The sequence below is a fragment of the Canis lupus genome, chromosome 1 (assembly GCF_011100685.1).
Source record: "Canis lupus familiaris isolate Mischka breed German Shepherd chromosome 1, alternate assembly UU_Cfam_GSD_1.0, whole genome shotgun sequence".
Taxonomy (NCBI): Eukaryota; Metazoa; Chordata; class Mammalia; order Carnivora; family Canidae; genus Canis; species Canis lupus.
The window spans coordinates 34,074,267-34,099,399 of record NC_049222.1 but is presented as its reverse complement, the minus strand read 5'-3'; the positions used below and the strand labels follow the sequence as shown (position 1 = coordinate 34,099,399).

Genomic DNA, 25,133 nt, shown 5'->3' with positions numbered 1-25,133 from the left:
TCCCGGGGATCCCTGGGTGGCTCAGCGGTTTAGTGCCTACCTTTGGCCTAGGGCGTGATCTTGGAGACCTGGGATCGAGTCCCACATCAGGCTCCCTGCATGGAGCCTGCTTCTCCCTCTGCCTGTGTCTCTGCCTCTCTCTCTGTCGCACATAACTAAATAAATAAAATCTTAAAAAAAAATGTGGTCCCAATCCCAGTGTGTAAACCGTTTACGAGTCTGTGACAAGACAGTACAGAAACTGAGAGTTATTTAGGAAACTTGTACCAAAATTACTCTTTTATTTTACAGATCTTTTTTAAGTTTCATTTTTCTAATAATTCAATAATTATTTTTATTCTACAAAACTATCAGTCTGCCACAGAATGGAAATGACAAAGAAAAAAAAAAGCTGGATGTTCATCACACAAGAATTTGAGAATACAGTTCTGGGGCACAGCATCTGGGGACAAGGTACTTTATTTTCCTGACTCTTGGTGTTTTTCTGTTTTTGTTTCGTTTTTCAACTCTTGGTTTTCTTACTGTGTTTCAGAGTTGTAAAAGATGAAATAAGGTATATCTAAATTGTCCAAACATAGTGCCAGGCAAATTGCAGGAGTGAAACGTCTTTCCTGTATTCTATCATTACTATACCATATGTCCTTCTAATTAGTTATTTTGCTTCTCTTCCCACACGAGAACACAAGCTCTGTGAGGGCAGGAAAACATACCATATTCACTTGATTCCCCCCAAATTAGCAGAAACTCAACAGATTAACAGTATTATCATCTTTTATCTGTGAATTTTATGTTCTTCTTAAATTAGTGGAATTAAACCTAAACAAAAGACTACAAAGGCAAAAAGGCAAAATGATGTCTGCTCCTCAACATGCTAGAAGTCAAACAAATCTAAAATACAATAAAAGTCTATCATTAATATTAGCCATGAACAGAGTGTACAAGATGCCACAGTAGGAAAACAAAATATTTATGTTTTGAACACCCCCTCCTTTAAAATACAAAATTAAAAATTTTAATATATACTCTGGTGATTCTATCCCTGATCTGGGACATTGATTTCTATATAGCTACAGAAAGCTAGAAGTTTATACAACAACAAGTTTAAAAACTGAGATGGAACTATACAAGGCACAGTTAAAAGAGTTAAATAGGTATAACTAAAACAAAGATAGTAGAATTAAAAAAACAGAACAATGGGGCAGCCAGGGTGGCTCAGCGGTTTAGCGCCACCTTTAGCCCAGGGCCTGATCCTGGAGACCAGGTATTGAGTCCCATGTCGGGCTCCCTGCATGGAGCCTGCTTCTCCCTCTGCCTCTTTCTCTCTCTCTCTCATGAATAAATAAATAAAATCTTAAGAAAACAAAACAAAATAGACAATGGCAGATAAAAATATTTTTTTAAAAAGTTGTTGACTAAAGAAAATATAGACTTTATTTTTGTGCAACTATAAATAGTGATGTGAATGTAAAAGAAAAAATATCAGGAAATAACCAAGAAAAATGCTGTGACTGAATGAGATCTAATTACATTTTAGAAGACTTAGGAAAGAAGTTCTCTGTAAAAAAGTCTGAACGTTATCTCCATCTACAGACAGAAAAAATGAAAAGCTGAACTGTAGCAACATCTGAAATATCACTGATCAGCCACTGTTTTTTACTCTGAGATTTTACTCAGGGTGAAAATTTATACCTAATGCCGAAGAAGATATAAGAGTAGAAAGAAGCAAAGTCCCCTCTTGCGAGGACTTGCAGTATAATTTATTCCAACATATAAACAAAGTCCTCTCTTGCGAGGACTTGCAGTATAATTTATTCCAACATATAATCTATAAAACTTAAGGCAATACATCATAGTGTAATATTCATACAGTTAAGACTCTAAGGTTGGAACAGTTGAGAGATGGAGGAATTCATCTAAGGGCAAGAGTACTTCAGCTGGCCCCAAGAGAAGGTAAGGCTTAGGCAAGCAGGCTAAACACACAGTTATCCATGGTAGAAAGTGAGCAGGCAGTAAGGAGACTGGTCTGACAAACGTACACAGGATTGGTATGAAGGACCAGAAGTAGGAGCCTGGACATGCAATGCCAGGAACTGAAAAGCCCGTTATTTCTGCCAATAAACAGTAACAGAGGAAAATATGTTGTAGAGAAAAGGGGCCCCAAGTAGGAAAATTAATTAGGTAAACTGCAGTAATGTAGCTTGTGAACCAGCAGGCTTTTTAAAAAAAGACTGGCATGTTAAATTAAAAGAATTTAGTTAGAAGACTCAAAATCTTCACATACAAATGTCATACAGAAGGCCCCAGGTTTTCAGCTTGCCTACTCTCTGTGTTGCAATACTAGCTTTCTTCTCTCTTCCTCCTACTAAGAATTTGCTCTCTGCTATCACATTTTCAGTAGGTCTACTTTTTACTTTCGTTTATATAACCTCCTCTAGAGTTCTTCACCCCTCCTTTTGCTTCTAACCAACAACTATTTTTGATTCTCTCCTCTTCTTTTTCTGTTTGCTTTTTCATCTTTGTTTTTTTGTTCTCCTTTTCCCATTACCTCTCCCACATGTGGAACATATACTCATCGAGACTGGTGGAGCTGCAAAGGACCTCAGAGACCTGCTCATCTAGGCTTCCCATTCTACAGAGGAAAAGCCACATCCAAAGAAATAAAATGACTTCTTGGTTTGGAGTTGAATGGGGCTTGTCTCTGACAACCTTGATCTCTTTTCTTCTGAAATACATTTTCAGAGCTGATAGTGAAAAAATGTAGTATTTTAAAAACTTTAGAAAACATTAATATAAAAGCCACCATTCTCTTGTTTTTATAAAGATGATAAAAAGATAAAAACACAAAAATAAAAATTATGAGACATTTATAATGCCATCTCCCCTCCCCATTTTCTGTTGTCACAGATTGTAGTGTTTCTCAAAACAGCACTGAGAAGCAAGGAAAACAACTGCTTTTGAGGAAAATTTTAGATTTGTTAAAAAGTTCTGGCATATTATGTAGTTAAATGCAGCACTGCATTTAACTTACAAATGAACATATAAGTTATAGAGTCCTGAACTATACCTACAGGAATATATATTAAAAAAAAAAATCTGCCTACCTGAAATCCTTAATTCATTCTTTTCCCACCTTTGTTTCCTATCTGTGTCTCTGCTAGTGTTTTACCAGTACAGGATGTAACTATGGTGGAAGTGGAAAGGAGGGAATGAGTTAAAACTGCTATTTTTTTTTTTTTTTTTAGATTTTATTTATTTATTCCTGAAAGACACAGACACAGAGAGACATAGGCAAAGGGAGAAGCAGGCTCCCTGTGAGGAGCCTGATGCAGGACTCAATCCCAGGATCTTGGGATCACAACCTGAAGCAAAGGCAGCCACTCAACCACTGAGCCACTCAGGTGCCCCAGTAAATGCTTGGAGTAACTAATTTATATCCATATTTGTGAAAACAGCTCAACTTTTTTTTTTTTTTTTTAAGATTTCATTTATTTGAGAGAGAGCGAGCAAGCATGGGCATGAGCAGTGGGGAGTGGCAGTTGGAGAATCAGGCTCTGCACTGAGCAGGGAGTCTGACTCAAGGCTCCATTCCAGGGATCATGACCTGGGCGGAAGGCAGACGCTCAACCGACTGAGCCACCTAGGTGCCCCTGAAACAGCTCATCTTTTTAACAGTTATTTTGAAATAAGAAATGTTGTAAGAGTCTGTGCCTTATTTTAGGCATATCAGACTTCAATCACAGTAAGTACAAGTCCTAGATTTTCTTAAGATAACAAGAAAGACTTAGAGGAGAGCGTTGAGGTCGATCACCATTCTGCTACTCTGAAACGGTGACAAGCTGGTAAAGCCACGGCTAGGGTGGATTCCTCCTTATTCCACTCAGTGGAGCTTCTTTATTTACAATTATCTGATGTTCAAACAATCATTCTGAAAAATCTAAATCTCAGTAATGACAATGAAGATGCCATTCCTAGATACAGAAATGATGGAACAAAACAACAACATTAAACTTAAAAGAATTCATAACTAAGCTGATAAGCTGGTTGGCCTAGGGATTATGTCAGTAGCAGATGAACAGTCTCACCCATATTTTACTTTTCTTGTTGGCTGGCTTTGTGTTACTTAGTCAACCTCAGTTCATGGGCAGAAATCAGTTTCAAGTCACAGAAGGGTAAGATCACTGAATGATTATGAATAAGAAACATCAGCCCTGCATATCATGCAGTTTTTAAATTTTGATATGCACAACTTTGCTGGATGTACAAACTTTGCATGTTATAACTAACATATTAAGTTAGAGAAAAGCACCTACATATAATTACACACTAATTGTGCAGACACACATTTATTGATTTAAATCTGCACAACTTATATGATGAAGGTCCATGGAATAACCTCAGCCCCATCAAGTAACTAGGACTTCCTTTCCAGGCTGGCCTTAAAATGCCTAACTTCTTTTCTCTGTACCATTTCAGACCCCTCCTGCTAGCTGAATCATTTAACCACCAACACAGATGCTATTTCCTACTTAAGTCTAGTACCAGTGAAAGGCAGAAGAGCTCGGGTAGCAGGTTGGGTGGTGAGACAGGAAAAGAAAACAGTGCCAACATTCTGGGAAAATGTCCCTTTACTCTGTTGCTATATATATATATATCCTTTAACATCCTCAGTCTCTAAACAATCTCTCCCACTCCTTCTGAAGCTCTCAATTTGCCCTATTCAGAGTCCCTGCCCTTGTTGCTATGTTCAAATAATTAAGGAAGCTGATCTTTGTTAAGGATACCTAAATATAAACCTATTTTTTTTCCTAAAATGCAGATGAACCTCATGCTACATGTGCAAGTATTCATGTATCTTTTAGGTTAAAAAAAAAAAAAAAAAAGCAAACCCTGCATTACTCACCCAAGACTTCTGGGATAATTTGTTTTTTCCTACATCTACTACACCTATTAACTGGGGTCCTCCCGGTTGGCATCTGTAAGTTCAAAGGACTGGTCTTCCTTCTGAGACAGGGGAGCAGCTTCTCTAAATATGGGCGAGTGGGAGGGGCAAGGAGAGTCCTCTTGGAAGCACTGGGCAAATGGATCTGCCACTCTGCCATACAATGTTCTTCTGATATCATGAGTTTCCCCACTTCCTTATTTCTGTATTCATGTCTTCCTCTTGCATTTTCAATATGAGTTTTTATGAGGATGTTTACTTGATCATCTTCTTTCAAAACTATCCTCTCACCAGACGGTGTCTAATCCAACTTGAACTGTCATGTTTTGCGCATTTATTATTTCCTAGAGTCCTGTGCTTATTTTTGGATGCCATACCTATACCACAAATTTTATAATCTGTCTGAACATATTCTTCCCCAAATAAAAAATTGACATTGTACAAAGTTCAATAATCATTAACTAGTTCTTTTGTCAAATGACTTGTAGTTCTTCCTAACCCTACATTCTACAGATTCCTATCATACAAAGCACACCACAGTATAGTTCTTTATTCAAAAAACCCACTAACTGAAGATTCCAGGTCTTCTATCATCTGTCTGATCTGTCAGATCAGACTTAATAAATATAATAAATAATAAATATAAAAATAAATATAAATATATTTATAAAATATAAATATAAAAATAAATATAAAAATAATAAATCTGACTTATTTTTTAATCTGAAATCTCATTATTCTCCTTTACCCTACCTGGTACTTTCTAAAACTATACTGAACTATCTAAAACGTTAAACTGCACTTCTCTACCATCATGTTTAAACCACTTCTGTATCCCCGAGTAGCGAGTATAGTGCTGCACACTGGAAAAATAACTCCAGGTCAGCAATAACAGAAAATGGGAGTAGAGAGGGAGCCAAACAGAGTGGATCCATAGAGCCTTCAGAATACAAAAGCGGCATACCCACTGGAAGCACTTTAGGTTTCATGATCTAGGTCTGTTTTCTCTTATACTAACTACGCTGTCTCAAGGCAACTCACAAACACTGACTTTTGATGGGCATTGCCCCATACCCTAGAGGCTGTTTTTGAAATATCTGGGGTGGTTTCCGGTTAGCGGAATGACTGGGAAATGCCGTGTGGGCAAGGCCGGGGAAGCTTGATGTTTTGAAACAAAAGGGACAGTCTCACATAATAAAAATGTTCTTAATTGAGCACAATCTTCAAATGTCCTGCACATCTCCTTTGCAGTAATGCAAAAACCTAGTTCATAATCATCAAGCCCAGAGCTTAACTTTGTTTTAAATATAAAGCCTTTTTTGCAGTTTTGCTATACTGTTTTATGAAAATGCACACCTCTCATAGATAGATTATACTTTGTTTTGTTTGGAGCTTTACTATGAGCTGCTCACCATTTAGAAAAACATGTCACAGAAAGCAATACTCTTCATAAATTTCAAATCACTATTATAACACACCTATATTATAACACACCTATATCAGTCTCATTTGTGGCTCTTTTACTTTTCTGTTTCTAGATTACTATCTCCCCTCCCAAAAATCACATTTTCCATGCCAATAGTAAGGTGTGCTACAGTGAAAACAACACAGAACTCACATAAACTCACAGTTTGTCACTTAGCCTCAATTTGCTCATGTATAAAATGAATATATACTCTATCTTGGAGGTTATGAAAAACAAAATGATAAAATAGAAAGTACCTCAGAAAATATCAAGTTCTATGTGTATTTTACAATGAAACAAATCATCATATTTCTGATTAGAAATTAAACAGAAAAAAAGTCCTAAAATGGCTCTGCCTCCAGTATATTTACCAAATAACAGTGCAGAAATTTAACAGCATACAGGATTAGGAATATTTAAGCCCTTAATAAAATCAAACCCTAAACTTGGGCTGCCCAACACAGTAGCTGTATATTTGCTAAACTAAAATTCATTCTAGATTTAAAGAACATACGACAAAAAATACAATTTCTTATTAAGAATTACTTCATCTTACTTTTACAAATGTGGCCAATACACTTTTTACTTACACTAGGTTTCTGATAGGCATGCTGTTCTAAGTAAGCAATGCAATTACAAAACTCATAAAGAGCAACAATACTGAGCCTCAGCTAACAAAACAATAAAAACTGTATACTTACTTCATCAGTGAGTTCTCCAAACACTGTTATGACATCTATTAAAAGACTTGCAGTATAGAAGGATTTGATCATGTTTCTAAAAAAGAGAAAGCTGATTTAGTTAAATAAAAAACATTAAGTTGCAGAATTAATCATGGAACTATGAGGAAAAAAAAATTCCAGTGTTTACAAAAGTGAAATTAATGTTTTAAATAAAATCAGATTTAAAAAAAATTTTTATTTATTTATTCATGTGAGACACAGAAAGAGAGGCAGAGGGAAAAGCAGGCGACCCATGGGGAAGTTGATGAGGGACTCAATCCTTGGACCACAGAATCACAACCTGAGCAAAGGTAGATGCTCAACCAACTGAGCCACCCAGGTGCTCCATAAAATCAGATTTCAAGAACACAATAAAGCTACTTCTTTAATTTGTATTAGGAGAAAGCAACAACATTCATATTACAAATAAATATACTATAACAAGGTTTTATAGTATACTTTTTATTAAAAAATGCAATTATAGGGGTGCATGGGGGGCTCATTCGGTTAAGTGTCTCTTGACTTTTGCTCCGGTCATGATCTCAGGGTCGTGAGATGGAGTCCTGTGCTGCACATGGAGTCTTCTTAAGATTCTATCTCTCCATCTGCCCCTACTGTCTGCCCTAACCCCCACCAGTGTACACATAACAAAGCAACTACAGTGTTATCTCAATCTATATCAAGCCATGTGATTTCTTTGCATTTCAGCATTATTATAATGATTACAAATCATTTGAATTAGCAGGTTGTGATAATTTAAAATATCAGTATCGCACTAGGTTGTTGCTGGCTAAAATCAACTCTCAGATTTCACCAAATGTTAAAGAATGACTACTTAGGGTATAATTACTGAAAAAATAAATCTCCCCTGGCTAGTCTTCTGTCAGCCATTTTCTCTAAAAAGACAGTATTGCTTTTGTAACCTAAAATCATTCTGACATTCTACAAGGAATTACCAAAAAATCTAAATCATTTATCAAGTCTAAAAGTGTTCAATGGAAAACTGGATAATTCCAGTTACACAGTAACTAAACTTACAATTTTAATTTTTCTTTTACTTTACTTACTTGTGAAATCGTCCAGCACGATCTTCATTATCTGCATACAAAAACATTTTCAATGCATAATTCTCCAAATGAGCAGAACCAACTATTTCTTGAGTAATAGCTTCATTATCACCCAACTGTTTCTTAAGCTAAAATTAAATCAGATACAAAGCTTAAGATTTTGGACTCTCAGAAATGTATGCTTAAGTACAAATAATCCAAAAATCATTTTAAATGATTATTTAAAATTATTTTACATAATTATTTTACGTTATTTTATCATTTCAGGAAAAGATATATCAATGAAATCTTGCAAAAATTGCTCTGCTTCAACCCAAGGTTTTTTTGAATAAAACCCAATGTATACAAACTTTGAAGAAACACACTCATGATAACCTGAAAGGATAAGTTAGCTTTAAAACTCAAAATAACCAAGAATAAAATGATAACACATCCAACTATCTATATAAAGCATTAGACAAATATTCTAAAATAACAGCCAATATATCAGCAGATATCCTAAAAATGGAATTAGGAAAACTTATGATTAGGAATTCCTAATCATAATTTAAAATATAAAATCATTATATCCTAAAATAGTATCTCCCAGAGGATAATATATAAAAAAAAATTAATTCTACAGAATGAGATCACAAACTCACTAGGATTACAGAGTTTTTAAAATTTAGACAAAAATACACCTCAAGTTAACACAATTCACAACTGTAAATTTTTAGTATATCCTTTTCCCACACATATGATAATTTAAAATATTTTAAACACAGCAAATTAAGTTCCTATAGCTTACAGACTGTTGCATTGGAATGAAAGGACTCTGGAATATTAGATCTGAGTACCACACTACCATTTAGAAATGGCTTTTCTCAAAAATGTTATAAAGTAAGAAATTTAAGAAAGGCTTCAGGATTTTTCACAAAATCAGCAAAATAAATATTCTCATAATTACAACAGAATAATGTAAGTTCCAGAAGAGATTTAATGTTGGAATTTAAGGATGTGTTAGCTACATTTATCTTAAACAGAAAAAAAAATTGACATATAACACTAGTTTACTATATCCACACTATGAAGTGCTTTGATTCTAGATTCAATTCTAGGAGTGGATTTAATTCTAGAAAAAAGTAGGAGTATGTCACTTCATCTCATCTTCAACATGAAATATCTGGCAGCAAAAACATAATATACTCAGTTTTCCAACAGAGTAATCTAAACATTATAAGGTGTGATAGAATCACCATGGAATAGACGTATTCTACTGTTATTTAATTTAAATAATAATAAACTCCTGCTGAGTCCCTTTACAAATGTGATTTTATACTTTGCTTATTATAAATAACTATTTTGAGTTCTGTCTTATCCATAGCTAATGTAGTTATCATTGCTATATAGTGAAATTAATAGAGATAATTCTATATAAAATCTCTGCTAGCAATACGATTTTATAAATATATGGATATGTGTGAGACACATTCCTCCTCTCATCCCCTACCCCACCTTGCAAAAAAGGGTGCTAAAGGACTCCATGGTGGCTCAGCAGTTAAGCATCTGCCTTCGGCTCAGAGGGTGATCCTGAAGATCCGGGATCAAGTCCCGCATCGGGCTCTCTGCATGGAGCCTGCTTCTCCCTCTGCCTGTGTCTCTGCCTCTCTCTCTCTCTGTTTCTCATGAACAAATAAATAAAATCTTTAAGAAAAAAAAAAGAAAGAAAGAAAAGAGTACTCAAATTTTTCCGGTACCTACAGAAACCAAGTTAGAAATAGAAACAACAGACAGGCTTCAAGGGCAGCTGGATTCCCATCAGTGGTCCCACCAGATCTACCATAGGTAGTTAATGGTAGCAATGACAGAGACTCTGGGTCCAAAGGCCAGACACCCATATTCAGTTAGTACCCAACTGCCTATGGCTGTTTAATGTAATTAGGTTTTGATCTGAATAACTTTCAACATTTATAAAAGCTCTGAACTATTATACGTTTTGATTTTTAATATATCTAAAATTTTGTCTTTCTACACAAAATAACACAACTAGTCAAATATTTAGGTTTCTAATTCTCTTCATATCTTCAGGTCACATAACTAAATAAATAAAGAGCTACAGCTATTAAGCTTTAACTTATGCTTACAACTCCTTTCGCAGTAAGATATAAATTTAAAAAGTTGTGTCTAATTTTTCCTCTGCTGTAATGACACTGATTGTTGCTAAGGGGAAGAACTAAAATGGCAAAATATATATACAAAAATGTAATAAAATGCGACTTAAAACATTAATCAGAAAATAAATGATCAGTGTTTAACTTACAGCTTCTAACTGATCCATCAGCTTTGATAAAAATTTACGACATTCAGGAGTTTTACTATCAATCTTCATTCCAGTTTGCATTGCATATAAACGACCTACAAAGAAAAGTGAGATGACTTCAACAATTTCCATTACTAAATGTTTAAAATACATGTTCTGTCTAATAAATAATTTAAAATTTAAGTGAATTTAGAAATAAAACTCTGATTTACTATGGATTTTATTTACAAAATAAAGAACACACAAATATTAATCAAAGAATGTAACAGATTCATGGTAATACCAATTCTTCTTTCTTTCTTTCTTTCTTTCTTTCTTTCTTTCTTTCTTTCTTTCTTTCTTTCTTTCTTTCTTTCTTTTTTTAACCAAGTAAGGCCCTCTCTTTTGGCATTATGTTAAAAAAAAAAAAGGAAGAAAGAAAGAAAGAAAGAAAGAAACAAACAGACAAACAAACAAAAGAGATTAGGTCCTAAGCTGTCAAAAAGACCTGTAATTTAATTGCAAGTTAAGGCAATCAGAAAAACCAACACATGTACAAGAGCACTCAACAAATGCTTGATAAGTGATATTGATAAAATATATAATAGGAGTTAGAGAGGAGCTACAAGACTGGTAAACATAAGTTGAGCTGTGGCTAACATTTTTATATATAGTCAATTTTTTAATATAGCCATTTTTATATATACAAAAGAATACACACCGTTTTTAAAAACTTAATAAAACATTAGAGATAAGGCTAATGCTAAAAAACTTCTGTGACACCATGACCCTAATAGTTTTCCCAGTGACAGGAGTTGTAAAAGGTTTGGTGGCTCTTGTTACCATTGGTGTGTATATATACTACCTGAAAATTTTCTTTTACATTCTCCAAATATGTTCTGGAAATCTGTGACAGTGCTGTAGACACACCACTCTAAAGAAAGCACACTTAGGTAGTTCTCAGATGTTCATTACTACAAATCATGTTGTAGTACTAGATCTTCTTGTATATACATTCAAGAGTTCCCTGAGGCAAATACCAAGAAACAGAACACTCAGGTCATAGTATGTGTATCTTTTTCATTTTTGAGAGCTACTCTTAAACTGTCCTCCAAAACAGATTATGAATATGCAGTTCTATCTCTAACAGATGTAAGCACCAGTTCCTCAAGCCCACAAAAAGTAAAAAATAACCAGTATTATTAAACTTCCTATCAGTTTCAAGATTTTAAGTGATTTTCATTTTCACTACTAAAAAAGTACTGCATATTTTACTGGATATCTCTATATCCTCTTTTACGAATCAGGAGTAGTTATCAAAATAAAAGAAAAAGATCTGCCAAATTTTCTATTGGGTTGTTTGCTTTTTAACAAATTGCCTTGCGGCAGTTCTTTACAAGGCGTACACAAGGGATACGTTTTTCCCCTCAAATGGCATCTTGTGAACACTATCCCCCTTCCTTGCTTTACTTCTCTTCCTCAGCACATAATTATCTTCTACTTATTTATCCACTGCCTCCACTCAATTCAAGTTTAAACTCTGTCATGATGGTGATTTTATTGTATTTGGTTTGCTGATGTACCCCTGGCATATAGGATAGTGCTTGGCCTTCAATAAACATTTTCTGAATAGAAAAATACATGGATGAAAGAATAGCTCATTCTACGCCACTGATTTAAATGCCACTTTCATCATTCATTATCATATATTAAGCTTCCATGGGATAAAAGGGCCCAATTCTGTATACTGTCTATCCTGCTTCATTAGTCTACTGGCCTATTGCTGTTTTAATCACTAGACCTTTGTAAATGGCTTGGTATCTGTTAGTTACTCTCAGGATTTCCAATTCAATTATGTCTACTTGATGTTATCTTCTTTAAATAGGTATTAAGATACACATAATATGCAATTATTTATTCTGTGTTTTTAATTTTAAAAGCTTTCTCTGAAGAAACTGTTTTAAGATTAGGCTTTTAAGGCTATCTCATGTTATAGAGTTTGATGTTTTATTTATTAATGTATTTATTTTCATATATCAGATTTCAGGGTTTGGTCCATCTAGTTATTAACAAGAGAAAAAAATGGAGTTCCAAAAGTACTGTACAGATTCACATAGCCACACAGTATAAAAAGCACAGGGCTTTTGTTTTCACTGCATACCAGCTAGCACTGGGTATCACTTTGACCCCAAACCAAATTCTAATTTGAAAAACAAAAAACCCCACTTATTTTCAAGGTCTATTGCTTTGATAACAAATGCGATCAAATTTTCTTTTTCTTTCTTCTTTTAACTAGTCATATTTTTTTTAGCAACATGGCTAGGTTTTCCCTCTACCCATTCGTCTTTAAGGTTTTCATCATCTCTCCCCTCCCTCCACACCTCTTAAAGCATGGTTAAACAACCTCCTTTTAAACCAGTCACATCTCTTTTGAGCTATTCTAGAACTCTGCCTATCTTAGCTCCTTCTCTTCTTAAAACTGACCAGAACTCCCAAACACTTCCTCTTTGAGAGCTGTTCAGGTTTCTTCTTCCAGTGTTTTTGTTGCATTTCTTCTTCTACAGTACATCACATGAGCTCTTTGGAAAACAAACATATTGGCTGCAAATATCATGCCACCTTTCAATTTCTGAATGCTGTTTTAAAATAAAACACAGAGGCTTAAAATATTTATGTACTCAAACCAATTATTTACCTTTTTTTTTTTTTTTTTTTTTCCTGTCAATTCCAAGCTTGGGAAAGTTCTTTTATCTCTTAAGGGACTTGATATTCACTCTCATGATTTTTCTAGTTTTTCCTTTCAAACTTAACGCTCTAACTTGCATTTCCTCTTCTCCCCAAGTGACTGCCATCTATCTCAAATACACTTAATAAATGATCCTTCCTTTCGCTAATGATTTTGTGGTTCTCTATTTTTACTTTTTTAAAAATCATTTTTAAAAAGATTTTATTTATTTATTTTAGGGAGAGAAAGAGCACACACACACAAATGGATGGAGGAGCAGAGGGAGGGAAGACAAGCAGACTGTGCTGAGCTCGGAACTTAGTACAGGGCTCATGGGTCTCACAACCCGGAGGTTGAGCTGAAATCAAGAGTCTGACACTTAACTGCCTGAGCCATCAAGGTGCCCCTGCATATTTTTACTTTTTATATTTACTGGCTATTTGATTTTTTGAGATCACAGATCAAATGCCATTTCTACACATGACAGTATCTCTAACTCATAACTGCTTTTTCTTCCTCCAAATTTAATCTTGCTATGTCTTACTGTATTACCAAAATTTTACCAAGAGTTTTAAGTGTTCTTGTTCTTATTTTTAAGAGGAAGGCTTCTGCTTGGGAATAGGGACCAATTCCATGCCAGGCTGCTCATATGTCCCCTAACAGAGTCCCTACCCTATGCTATACTGAAACTGTGGCCTTTGGGACCTAGGACCAATCCCAGGGATTGGCAAGATAACTGCCTAGAGTGTGGAAAAGAAAATCTTTAGCATTTCTACTGATGATTTTTTAATAATTCTTTAAAAATTTCTATGTTTCGGGGCACCTGGATGGCTCAGTGGTTGAATGTCTGTCCTCGGCTCAAGGTGTGATCCCAGGGTCCTGGGACTGAGACCTGCATTTGGCTCCCCGCAGGGAGCCTGCTTCTCCCTCTGCCTATGTCTTTGCCTCTCTCTCTGTGTCTCTTATGAATAAATAAATAACATCTTAAAAAAATTCTATGTTTCTACAACTTTAATAATACATGTATTTTTATAATATAGTATTCAGTATGTAATTTGCATAATATTTGAGATTAATTTTTTAAAACTCATAGATAGGTGATCAAAAGGTTTAGAAATCACTACTAGCTACATCCTTGCTCCTCTCAATTATAAACTATATTTTCTCACCCTACCCTAGCCCATACCTCTTCCATAGAACCCCAATTCTTTTACCATAATTCCTGGAACTATGGCTTTATAATCAGCAAAATCCCCTGTGTCTCCTCAGATTCCTTCTCCCTCTTTGTCTTAACTAAATCTTAGATGTCACTTTAAGAAAGTCTCTTACATTCTTCCTATGTCAGGACTGGCAAGTATGATTTGTTTGTTTTCATCCTACTGCTACTTCTAGTATTCTCTCAGTGTCTTCTAAACACACTGGTCTACAGTTCAAGTCCCTCTCTTCTTCTTGATCTTGCTAATGCTTGTAACTGACCAAGAACCTCAAGGTCCTTCCTTGTCTTTCCATCATCTTGAAAATCTGGCTGTTCACATGGATAATAAACACTTGTGGCAGAGACTACTAACTGCCTACCCACATTCTTTCTTCCTATCTTTTTTGCTAATGAGAGTCCTAATTATTAAGGGGGTTGTAATGTACCTAGCCAAAATTTTCCCAATATTTTCCCAATATTCCTCAAAGCCAGATGTGGCTGTGTAACTAAGATTGGTACCGTGTTATCAGAAGTTCTTGGGAGAGAATACTGGAAGTCACCTTAAAGGGGAAATGACAGCAGAGGAAAGATCTTACTGTCGCTTTCCCTCTTCTCCTTCCTGCTGCCTAAAACAGAAATGGTATGACTGAAACACTAGTAAGACATCTTAGATCAGAAGGCAACCTTGGAAATGGTAATCATGCACTGGTTTCCAGATGTGAAATTGGAAAGTGCTTGGGTCCTGATAACTTCATGGAACTGGCACATGCTGGGTACTGCCAACATCAGAGTTTGTTTTAAATGAGGGAGTAAGGCACCAACTCTAAACACAATTTCTTTTTCTTCCAACTTGAAATTATGCTTATTACAACAGGTGTTCAGTTCACTGGCATCTATTTCATTACAATTAGTCTTTTCTCCTTTAACTTCTCTCTGCAACCAGCTTTGAATTTATAAGATATTCTTCTAGAATTTTACTGTTCTATCTCCTTCTACTCCTTAATCATTTTACTGTATTTCTTTGGCAAAAGGACACTCATTTACAAACCCATATGCCTTTCTCTATGTCTATATAGAGATCATGGCAGATTACTGCCATTATAAATATAATTATCAACCTGAAATGAGCTTCACGCTTGCCTTTCTAACCTCCCAAATGACTATTTCAAACACATGCCAATCTCTTTAAGATAACACCTCACCCTAAAATATGCACAGAAAATTTAAAGGATGTTAATTAATTATTCACTACTTATACATACTATTGGCCAACATGATGTCATGATAATGTGAGGAAATACAGAACAGTTTTATTTTCCTACGATGTCTTTCTCCTATCTTCCTAACAGAGTAGTGAATACTATATGAATCCTACAATCCATGAAGTGTAGGTTGTAGAATGTGGTTGGTGAACCAATTTTAGGAATAATTGGCTATTCGGCATAGACAGAAAAAATGAGGTTGATTCCTATGTTCACGTTGGCTTTAGTGGCAGCCATCCAGGACTTAACCATTAAGCAAACATGCAGAAGTTAAATTGAGCAGTTTTCTTGTCACCATGAGAAAGTGATTTATTCATTTGTAAAAAGTACAACTCTCAGTTTTTATTATTTGTAACTATTTCTACTGTTGTTTACAATAAAAATGGAGAATATCTGTATCTCCTTTGAAACAAAAATCAAATTATTCCCAATTCATATTACCACAGACATTATCCTACTTCACAACAAAAATTAAAATATCAGCTTCTATCCTTTAAAAGTTAACCTTAACTCAGATGGTTGGTTGTTACTTGAAATACAATGTAATGATAATATAGTTTATTGGCTTCACCTGCATTTTCTTTCTTGGTTAGCACACGTACTTAAGTCTTTGCAATTACCAGGGTATTATTACATAATAACACCTTTAATTGAAGAACTGGGAAGAATCACCTCAGAATTGGAAATATTTGGATAAAACAGGTCTGGCTTTTACATTTTTGAATATTTCATACAGTTTACTTCTTAAATAACAGTTTACTTCTTAAATACAGAAAATTATCTTGTGGTACATTTTTAAACATTAATAAAAGCAAAAAAGACCTTAAATCTACTTGTGAAAATTAGCAAGTGCACCAGAAGATCTTTTTGCCATAAAGGATGAAAAAAGGAATTACTTTCACATAGAGCTTAAGACAACTAATTCATTGTAGCAGCAGCAGGATGATGAAAAATTAACGTCTAACATGGAAAATTACCTACTAAAACAGAATATGTAGCTAAAATCATCTATAAGAAAATATATTTGATTTATTTCAAGGAAATATGTTTATTTTTATGAATAAATATTATTTGAAGATGAGTAATGAGGCACATTTGCAAAAGGATTAAATACTTTCCAACCTAACTGTAATTTAATGTGAGGCATTTAGGAGATAAACAGTTAGTAATCCTGAAGGTATGTGTAATTCAAAGTTCCATAAAATCTAAACACTAACATTCTAACACATCCTTGCTTATACATGAGAACTATAAAACTACAAAATGCATGATAAAAACACAAAAAAAAGATACATAAAGCAATTATGAAGACTGACGCTTTGATAGGTTAAATTAACATGGCACTCAATTAGGAGTCATTATGATATATACTGTTTAAAAGATTTTATGCCAATAAATAAAATATACTACTCTATTCATAAGTATATTGTCAATACTTGCTACATGGTTAGTATTAGCTTTTATGAAGGCATTTCTGAGCCAAAGATAAAAAGGAAAGTATGAACGAGTACCTACTAATAAAAGGTATTTACTTTGCATATTCCTTCACTAAACAAATATTTTTGGAGCTCCTGTCATAATATAGTAGCTTTAAGAAAAAGTGAGCTACTCCTGAATTCTTACGAAAAGATTGTGCTGGCAAAGAGCAAAAACTAAGTGACTACTTGATTACTAAAATGAGACCAGATTCTAATCCTGGCCATGATGGAGTAACTAGACTTGACATTCCACCATAAACAACAAAAAACTAGACAAAATATATGAACCATTTTTTCACAAATGGAAACAGATGGAAAGACCATGACACCTGGAGAAAAAACAAATGAGATGACTCCACCAATGATCAGTCCAGCATTCTTCCAGGAAGCACATTCTAAACTAAGGAGTGGGGAGAGGGAGCCCTAAGCAGAATACAGTCTAGTAGAGTTGAGAAAACAGACTAAAGCTCAGATGACTGAAATAACTCTAAGTGGAGGGGCAGAGTTCCGAAGATGCGAAGCCATGCAGAAAAGAATCCTAGAAATCTGTACTGGGATAAACTTGAGGCTAAACTGAATAGTAGGATGTGCATATGTAGATGAAACCCACAAAGTCAAGAAAAAAAAAAACAAGATCTACAGAAACTGTGAGCTGGATCATCCCTAAAGCACATTTCCAAAGCTGGGATGCATTCAAGTTCCAAAAAGGATGGAGAATCCTAAATGCTTACCCAAGATATTTAGTAGAGACCTCAAATGGGATATCCTTTGGTAGTAGGATCATTCGGTCCTTAGAACTACTTTAGACTTGCCCCAAACTAAAAACAAAGACACAAACATATCATACTTAACTGCATCTAACTTAATTGTTGGCCAGATCAAATCTGTTCAAAGGCCATAATAACCAGACATGCAAGAACTTAAACGTCCTGCAACTAATCCAAAGTTACTACAGGTGGCAATAAGCAGGAAATATGAACAGCCCAATTAAGATTGAGCAATGACAAAACAACAGAAAGAGCAGAGAGTGATATTAAATTACTGGGAAATCATGATGAAGTATTTAATGGAAACTATGAATAAAATGAGGAGAGAAAACATGCACAAATGAACACAAATGGAATGTCTGGATGAAAAATATCTGAAATGAAAAATCTGCTGGACAGAATTAATAGTAGTTGAAAAAAAAAAAAAAAAAAAAGAATTAATAGTAGTTGAGACATCACAGAAGATTAAATGAACTCAGAACACAGCAATAGAAACTACTTGAAGAGAGGTAAAAAGGATTGAAAAGAAAAAGAAACAGAAACCCAGAGTCTCAGTGAATTAGGAAAAAATACCAAGTGTTCTAACATATGTGTAACTGGATTCTGCAAAGAGGATAGGTGGGGAGGTGTGGCACAAAAAAAAAGAAAGAAGGAAAGAAGGAAAGAAGGAAAGAAGGAAAGAAGGAAGGAAGGAAGGAAGGAAGGGAAGAAAGAAAGAAAGAAAGAAAGAAAGAAAGAAAGAAAGAAAGAAAGAAAGAAAGAAAGTAAGTAAGTAAGTTCTGATGAAAACTGAAAAGTTAAAATTCCTTACCCAGCAAAACTATCTTTCAAAAATAAATATGAAATAAAAGCTTGTTTCACACAATAGAAACAAAAAGAATTCACCTGCAGCAAGCCTGCATAAGAAATGATAAAACTTTTCAACAGGAAAGAAAATGATACCAGATTTAAAAGTTGGATCTAAGGAGAGGAGTAGCAAGTGTTGAGAATGGTAATTATGTGGGACAATATTTCAAAATTTTATTTCCTCATTTTATAAAATTCTTTTAAAAAATGACAACTAAAGAAATTAAAATATAGTGTAGGGTTAATGACATATTTATAAGTAATACATGCAACAACTTTAGCCAAAGGACTGGAGAAGGAAAAAAAAAAAAAGTAAAGTTCTTACCTTGAATGTGAGGCAGTATATTATATGATAGTAGGCTATGATAAGGTTAGTAAACACTAGAGCAATCACTAAAAAAAATAAAACAAAAGGGAATATAATAAACCCCTAGTGGAGACACAATAGAATCCAAAGTGCTTCCAAAGAGAAGCAGTAACTAAGGTTTAAAAAAAAAAAAATCTAACCAAAAAACCTTGAGAACCCACAGAAAAATAAATGACAAATTGAATGAAAACAGGAACTTAAGCAATGAAACCTCTTTTATATTATAATGCACTGCTCAAGAGTTAGTTTTCACTCTGAACATCAAACATAACTGTCATAAAAATGAAACTTACAAAGATGCTTTAAACTTGCCTGGGTGCCAAACAAAGACAATGACAGTTAAGGACGAATTACTTGACACCACTGACCCCTCCCTTTAACTTCAGGGACAGGCTGAGAGTCTAAAAACTGATTTACTTCACTCAAAAAAAGGAGTAACTATTAAAATGACCACTTTTTACAAAATAAAATTCATGTTAGCAGCACGTCTACAAAAACAAACATATGGTAAATAAATGGAATGTTAATGGATAAACCAGGTATTCAACTTTGTGTGTTTTCATTATTAACCTGTCATTGCTACAGTAAAGTATACTGAGTCAGCCTATAATAAAAAATAAGTATTTAAACAACAGGACTATGGGCTTCAATTAATCACACCAGTAAAAAAGGAGAAAGAAATGTCTCATTTTTATTGGTTTGGGTAGTATGTCTCACTAGCACTAAAAGATCCAATCCCTGCATGATTAACAACAGAAAAAATAGGCAACTGATTATTAATCCTAAAATCCATCATACTTAACACATAAGTTTAAAAAATCCAATATTATTTAGTACACTAAATTTTTACACCTGTAACATCTCAGAGTTGAAACATCCATACGTATTTACAACTTCCTGAACGAGTGTATTTAATTTTCCTGTAATCATATAAACAAATTACTCTGAAAGAACACTTACACACTTTCACTGAAAGTCTGTTAATTATACACCGTCACCCCCTAGAGGAAACTTTAAAAAATCACACTTGAAACTATGCTTAACTACTTAACTAAATTTCAAGGGAAGGAATATTTATGGGTTTAACTTTATCCATAACACCAAATCTGAAAGAATCAAAATATTTACCATATGGTGTTCAATTTAGTAGAGACTCAAAAATTTTCTGGCTTCATTAAAGGGGGAGCAAAAACAGAAACACATGTTGCTCAGAGTTATGTTAATAACATCAAGCCTGTCCTCCATTTCTACTCTCCACTTATTAGAAATCTCCCAGATTACTGCATTGCCTTTCTGCCCTCCTTTCATTTTTCACCAGTATGACTAGACCCTTTACTCTCTCTCATTCACTCCATAACTAGTTTTCTAATTACTACCTGCTATCAACAATTTTACATATAACTATTTCTCATCTAGCATGCCATTCAGTTCCTGGTTCTATCACTTACTAATAGAAGAACTGGAATTATTGTGGGGTTCAAATCAGATATCCTGAAAGAAAGCAAATGGGAAGAGCTACAAGAATGTTAATTGTCTTCTTTATTCAGTGACAACCCTGTGTCCCTAGTTCCCTTTAGGGAACAGAACACTGATGCCTTAAAATCCTGGTCAATTTAACAAACATTTTTTGAGCACGTTTTCTTTTTTATGTAAATATCTTTAGTGGCCTAGCACTGGGAGGCACAGTAAATAAATTAAAAAGCACCTACAAGGGTGCAAGCCTGAAGTTTAAACCCTGAAAGCACAATTAGATAAATGAAAAGCAATTAATGTAAGACACACAAGACACAGAGAGAACACAGAAAAAAAGCACCTTAGGAAGTTTAGGAGGTCTCCCTGAAAAAGTGACATTCAAGTTAGTGCCTAAGGATAAAATCCAGTGTGTTGGGAGAACGAAAGAGTTGTGAAGCCAGAGGAGAATACAATGTTGGAAGGCTCTGAAGACAACAGAAAATGAGAAAGGTTCCAGAAACAGATTAAAATCCACCTTGATTAGAACTGCTAAAGGGGTATCTTGGGTGGCTCAGTCAGTTAAGCGGCTGATTCTTGACTTCGCTCAGGTCATGATCTCAGGGTCAAGGGATTGAGAGCCCCACACTGGGCTCCTGGCTCAGTAGGGACTCTGCTTGTCTCCCTCTCCCTCTGCTTTCTGTCTCTCCCTCAAGTAAATGAATCAATCTTTAGGGATAAAACAAAACAAAACAAAACAAAAAACCTGCTAAAGATGATTCAAGTTCAAATCACTAAGAGCACTCATATATGGAGCTACTATATAGGTGGCTTTCAAAAATGAATTTGTCTTTAATAAATGCTTTGTTTTTAAACTTATGGTATGGAAAAAAAATAAACCTATGGTATGGAACATGTTCACTTATAGAACAGAAAATAAACAAAAAATACAGAAGAAAAACTCACCTTGAACCTAAATGTTACAATCTCTTTCTCCAGATATACACACAATAAAACCTCAATTCATATTGTGTGTTTGTGTATATATACACACACACATATATATATAATTTTATATCCTGCTTTTTCACATAAACTTCTTCCCATGTTATGAGATGCTCTGTAATTCTTAACTGATTATATTCCCTTCCACCCAGTAAAAGTGCCAAAGTGCCATAACGAACCATTTCCACAATGACATGTATTTTGGTTGTTTTGCATTTTTCACAAATGTATAATCATCCAGAGGACTCCACATAAAGCTCTCAATATATTTGTGATTATTTCCTAAGCACAAGCTTTCTAAAACCAAAATTACTGAATTACAAATATTTTACAGCTCCATTCATTCTGCCAAAATGCTTTCCAAAACTTTGTACGAACTCACAAGGCCTTGTCAATGGGAATTTCACCATATAATCATCCGCACTGAGTTACAATTTTACAGCCAAAACAAGTGATTTTAATTTATATTACTAATTAAGCTCAATGTTAATAATTAGCATTCCTTCCTTTAGTAGTCATACATACATGTTCTTTATCCATTTATCTATGGGGATCTTAGTTTTTATGAAATAGTTTTGTATGAGTGTTTTATACCAGCCCTCTGTCTCATCTGCTGGAAAATTTTTTCCCTTGCAATGTTTTTTAAATTAATTATACTGTTGGTGTCATGCAGAACTTCTAAATGTTGATACTCAATGTTATCATTCTTTTACTTCTTTTCCTTTTTAAACTAAGCACTTAAAGCAGATCTTTCTAGTGGCTAAAGAGCTTACCTGTTTGAAGTAGAAACCAGGAAGCTCTGTCAGTAGTTTGGGTAGAGGATGAGGATATGATATACCAAAGAAACTTGAGGAGATAAGTAAATTTTTAAAAACTTACTGACTGATTGTGAGAGATATGAGGGAAGCAAGAAAAGGTTAACTTTGTAATTTGGGGCATCTGGGTGGCTCAGGTATCCAACTATTGATTTGGGCTCAGGTCCTGATCTCAGGGTTGTGGGGAGTCTGCTTCCCTCTCTCTCCCACCCCCTGCCACACCCTCCCCTCACACTCTCTAATAAACCAATAAATCTCTTTAAAAATTTGTAATGTCTACCTAATACATTTGTAAATCTGACAGAAATGGGAAATATCCCAGAAAACTTTAATATATCAATACTGGTTAAAACCAAAAATATTTCAAATTGAATAAATTGATAAGTAAATAAAATAATCCCCCCCCCAACAGCACAAAGTTCTGCTTTATTTATTTATTTATTTATTTATTTATTTATTTATTTATTTATTTATTTCAGACAGAGAGAGAGAGGCAGAGACACAGGTGGAGGGAGAAGCAGACTCCATGCAGGGAGCCTGGCGCAGGACTCGATCTCGGGACCCCAGGATCACGCCCTGGGCCAAAGGCAGGCACTAAACCGCTGAACCACCCAGGGATCCCACTTTTTTATCATTTTTTAAAGATTTTATCTATTTGACAGAAAGCACAATCGGAGTGGGAGGAGGCAGCAGGCACAGGGAGAAGGAGAAGCAGGCTCTCCTCTGAGCAGAGAGCCCAATGACGGGCTCTATCCCAGACACAGGACCCAAGCTAAAGGCAGACACCCACTGACTGAGCCACCCAGAAACCTCTCAATTACTTTTCCTTAAGCTAAAGAAAGAGATAAACCTACTGTGTTTTAATCCACATCAGATACAAGGACCATCTTAACGATATTTAGTAAACTAGCATGACATCGTTTCGTTACTAAAAATCTGACAATGATAATACTTAAAAAAATTAAAAGGCTGAATCAGTATTACTTAGGAACTCTTCTTGGGAGAGAAAAACAGAACAGACTAGGATGTTAAGAAAAATACACAATAAAATACAAAGACCTGACACCAACAGCATGTATTAAGAAAAGAAAAGCTGGGGAGCACCTGGGTGGCTCAGTGGTTGAGCGTCTGCCTTTGACTTAGATTGTGATCCTGGGGTCCTGGGCTCCCCACAGGAAGCCTGCTTCTCCCTCTACCTATGCCTCTACCTCTCTGTGTCTCTCATGAATAAATAAATAAAATCTTTTTAAAAAAGAAAAGAAAAAACAATAAACTGGGCACAATCAAAATTAAAACTTTGTGAGACCCTGTGATGAAGACAAAAGAGAAACTACAGACTGGGAGAAAATACTTGAAAGCATGTATCTCAACAAGGACTAGTAACTACAATATATTAAGAACTCTCAAAACCAAATAAAGGCAAAAGGGGGGAGGGGCAAAACCAGACATTTTGCTGAAGGTGATACACAGTTAATAAGCACAAGAAAAAATATTAATTTCAGTAGCCATCAGGTAAATAAAAATTAAAGCCATAAGTATTAGAACTTTTTAAAATAAAAAAGAGTGAAACACCAAATACTAAATGATAATGTGGAGAAACTGGGTCATTCATCACTCATGTTGCTGACTGAAATGTTTAATGGTACAGCCAATCCTTTTAAAAATAGTTTGCCAATTTCTTATAAAATAAACACTATGAAGGTAGGGAGCTCTGTGTAGACTCTCCTAACAGTACTAATCCCATTCAGGAGGGCTCCACCCTTATGGCTTAATCATGTCCCAAAGGCTCACCTACTACTTTACTACTCATCACTTTTGGGGATTAGGATTTCAACATGAATGGGGAGGGAGAAGGCAAATATTCAGACCAAAGCACAAGCCAAATGTCCTTCAATGGCTGAACTGTTACTCTGATACATACATACCAAGGGATACTACTGAGCATTAAAAAAGAAACAAACTATTGATACATGTGACAACTTAGATGACTTTCCAGGCAATTATTACTTGCTGAGTGGAAAAAAAGTCAATTCCAAAAGGGTATGAAATGTATGATTTCATTAACATGGGATTTTTTTAAGTGATATAATTTTAGAAATGGAGACTAGGTTAGTGGCTACCAGGGGACAGGAGTGCGGTAGGGTTGAGGAGATAGAGGTGTGGCTACAAGAAAGTAAGGAGGGTTTCTTAGGCAACTGTTGTCTATTTTGACTGGTGATATAGGAACCTATACCTGACCAACTGTTTAGAAATTAACACACACATACACACACACACACACACACACACACACACAGGAATACACATAAGACTGAGGAAGCCTGAGTAAGATTGGTGGATTTTTGTCAGTGTCAATATACTGACATAATAGTATAGTTTTGCAAGTTATTACAACTCTAAGACATGGGTTAAAAGGCAGAGGATCATTATTTCTGACAAATGCATGTGGATTTAGAATTACCTCAAAATAAAAAGTTTAATAAAAAACAAACAAACAAACAGGATTCTTACCAGGAAATGGAGGAGTGTTTCAAATAAGAGGACATTTACTATTTTATTACGCACTACATTAATAAGTTCAAAGAAGCAAGCATAAGCATATTAGCACTTGTACAAATAGTAAAAAAAAAAAAAAAAAAAAAAAGTAATTTATCTATAGCATTCCAAATACATTCCTGATTTAAAAAGAAAACAAAAGACCAAACAGAAAATAATACAGAAATATTAAGGTAATAATTTAAAAAATGATAAAA

General features: G+C 34.7%; 2 protein-coding genes across 2 annotated transcripts in view; one reads left to right on the top strand and one right to left on the bottom strand.

Moving 5' to 3' along the window:
• The window catches only part of VTA1 (vesicle trafficking 1), a 65,594-nt gene that overhangs the window by 34,183 nt on the left and 6,278 nt on the right, over positions 1 to 25,133 (bottom strand). Inside the window, exons 2-4 of the mRNA XM_038526197.1 lie at positions 10,493 to 10,587; positions 8,194 to 8,321; positions 7,106 to 7,181 (exon numbers count right to left, since the gene is read on the bottom strand). Of these exons, the coding sequence (XP_038382125.1) occupies positions 7,106 to 7,181; positions 8,194 to 8,321; positions 10,493 to 10,587 (299 nt within the window). The remainder of the gene's footprint in view (positions 1 to 7,105; positions 7,182 to 8,193; positions 8,322 to 10,492; positions 10,588 to 25,133) is intronic.
• Positions 3,607 to 25,133, top strand: part of NMBR (neuromedin B receptor) — an 84,750-nt gene continuing 63,223 nt past the window's right edge. The window contains exon 1 of the mRNA XM_038526193.1: positions 3,607 to 3,739. The gene's annotated coding sequence lies outside the window, so the exon portion shown is untranslated. The remainder of the gene's footprint in view (positions 3,740 to 25,133) is intronic.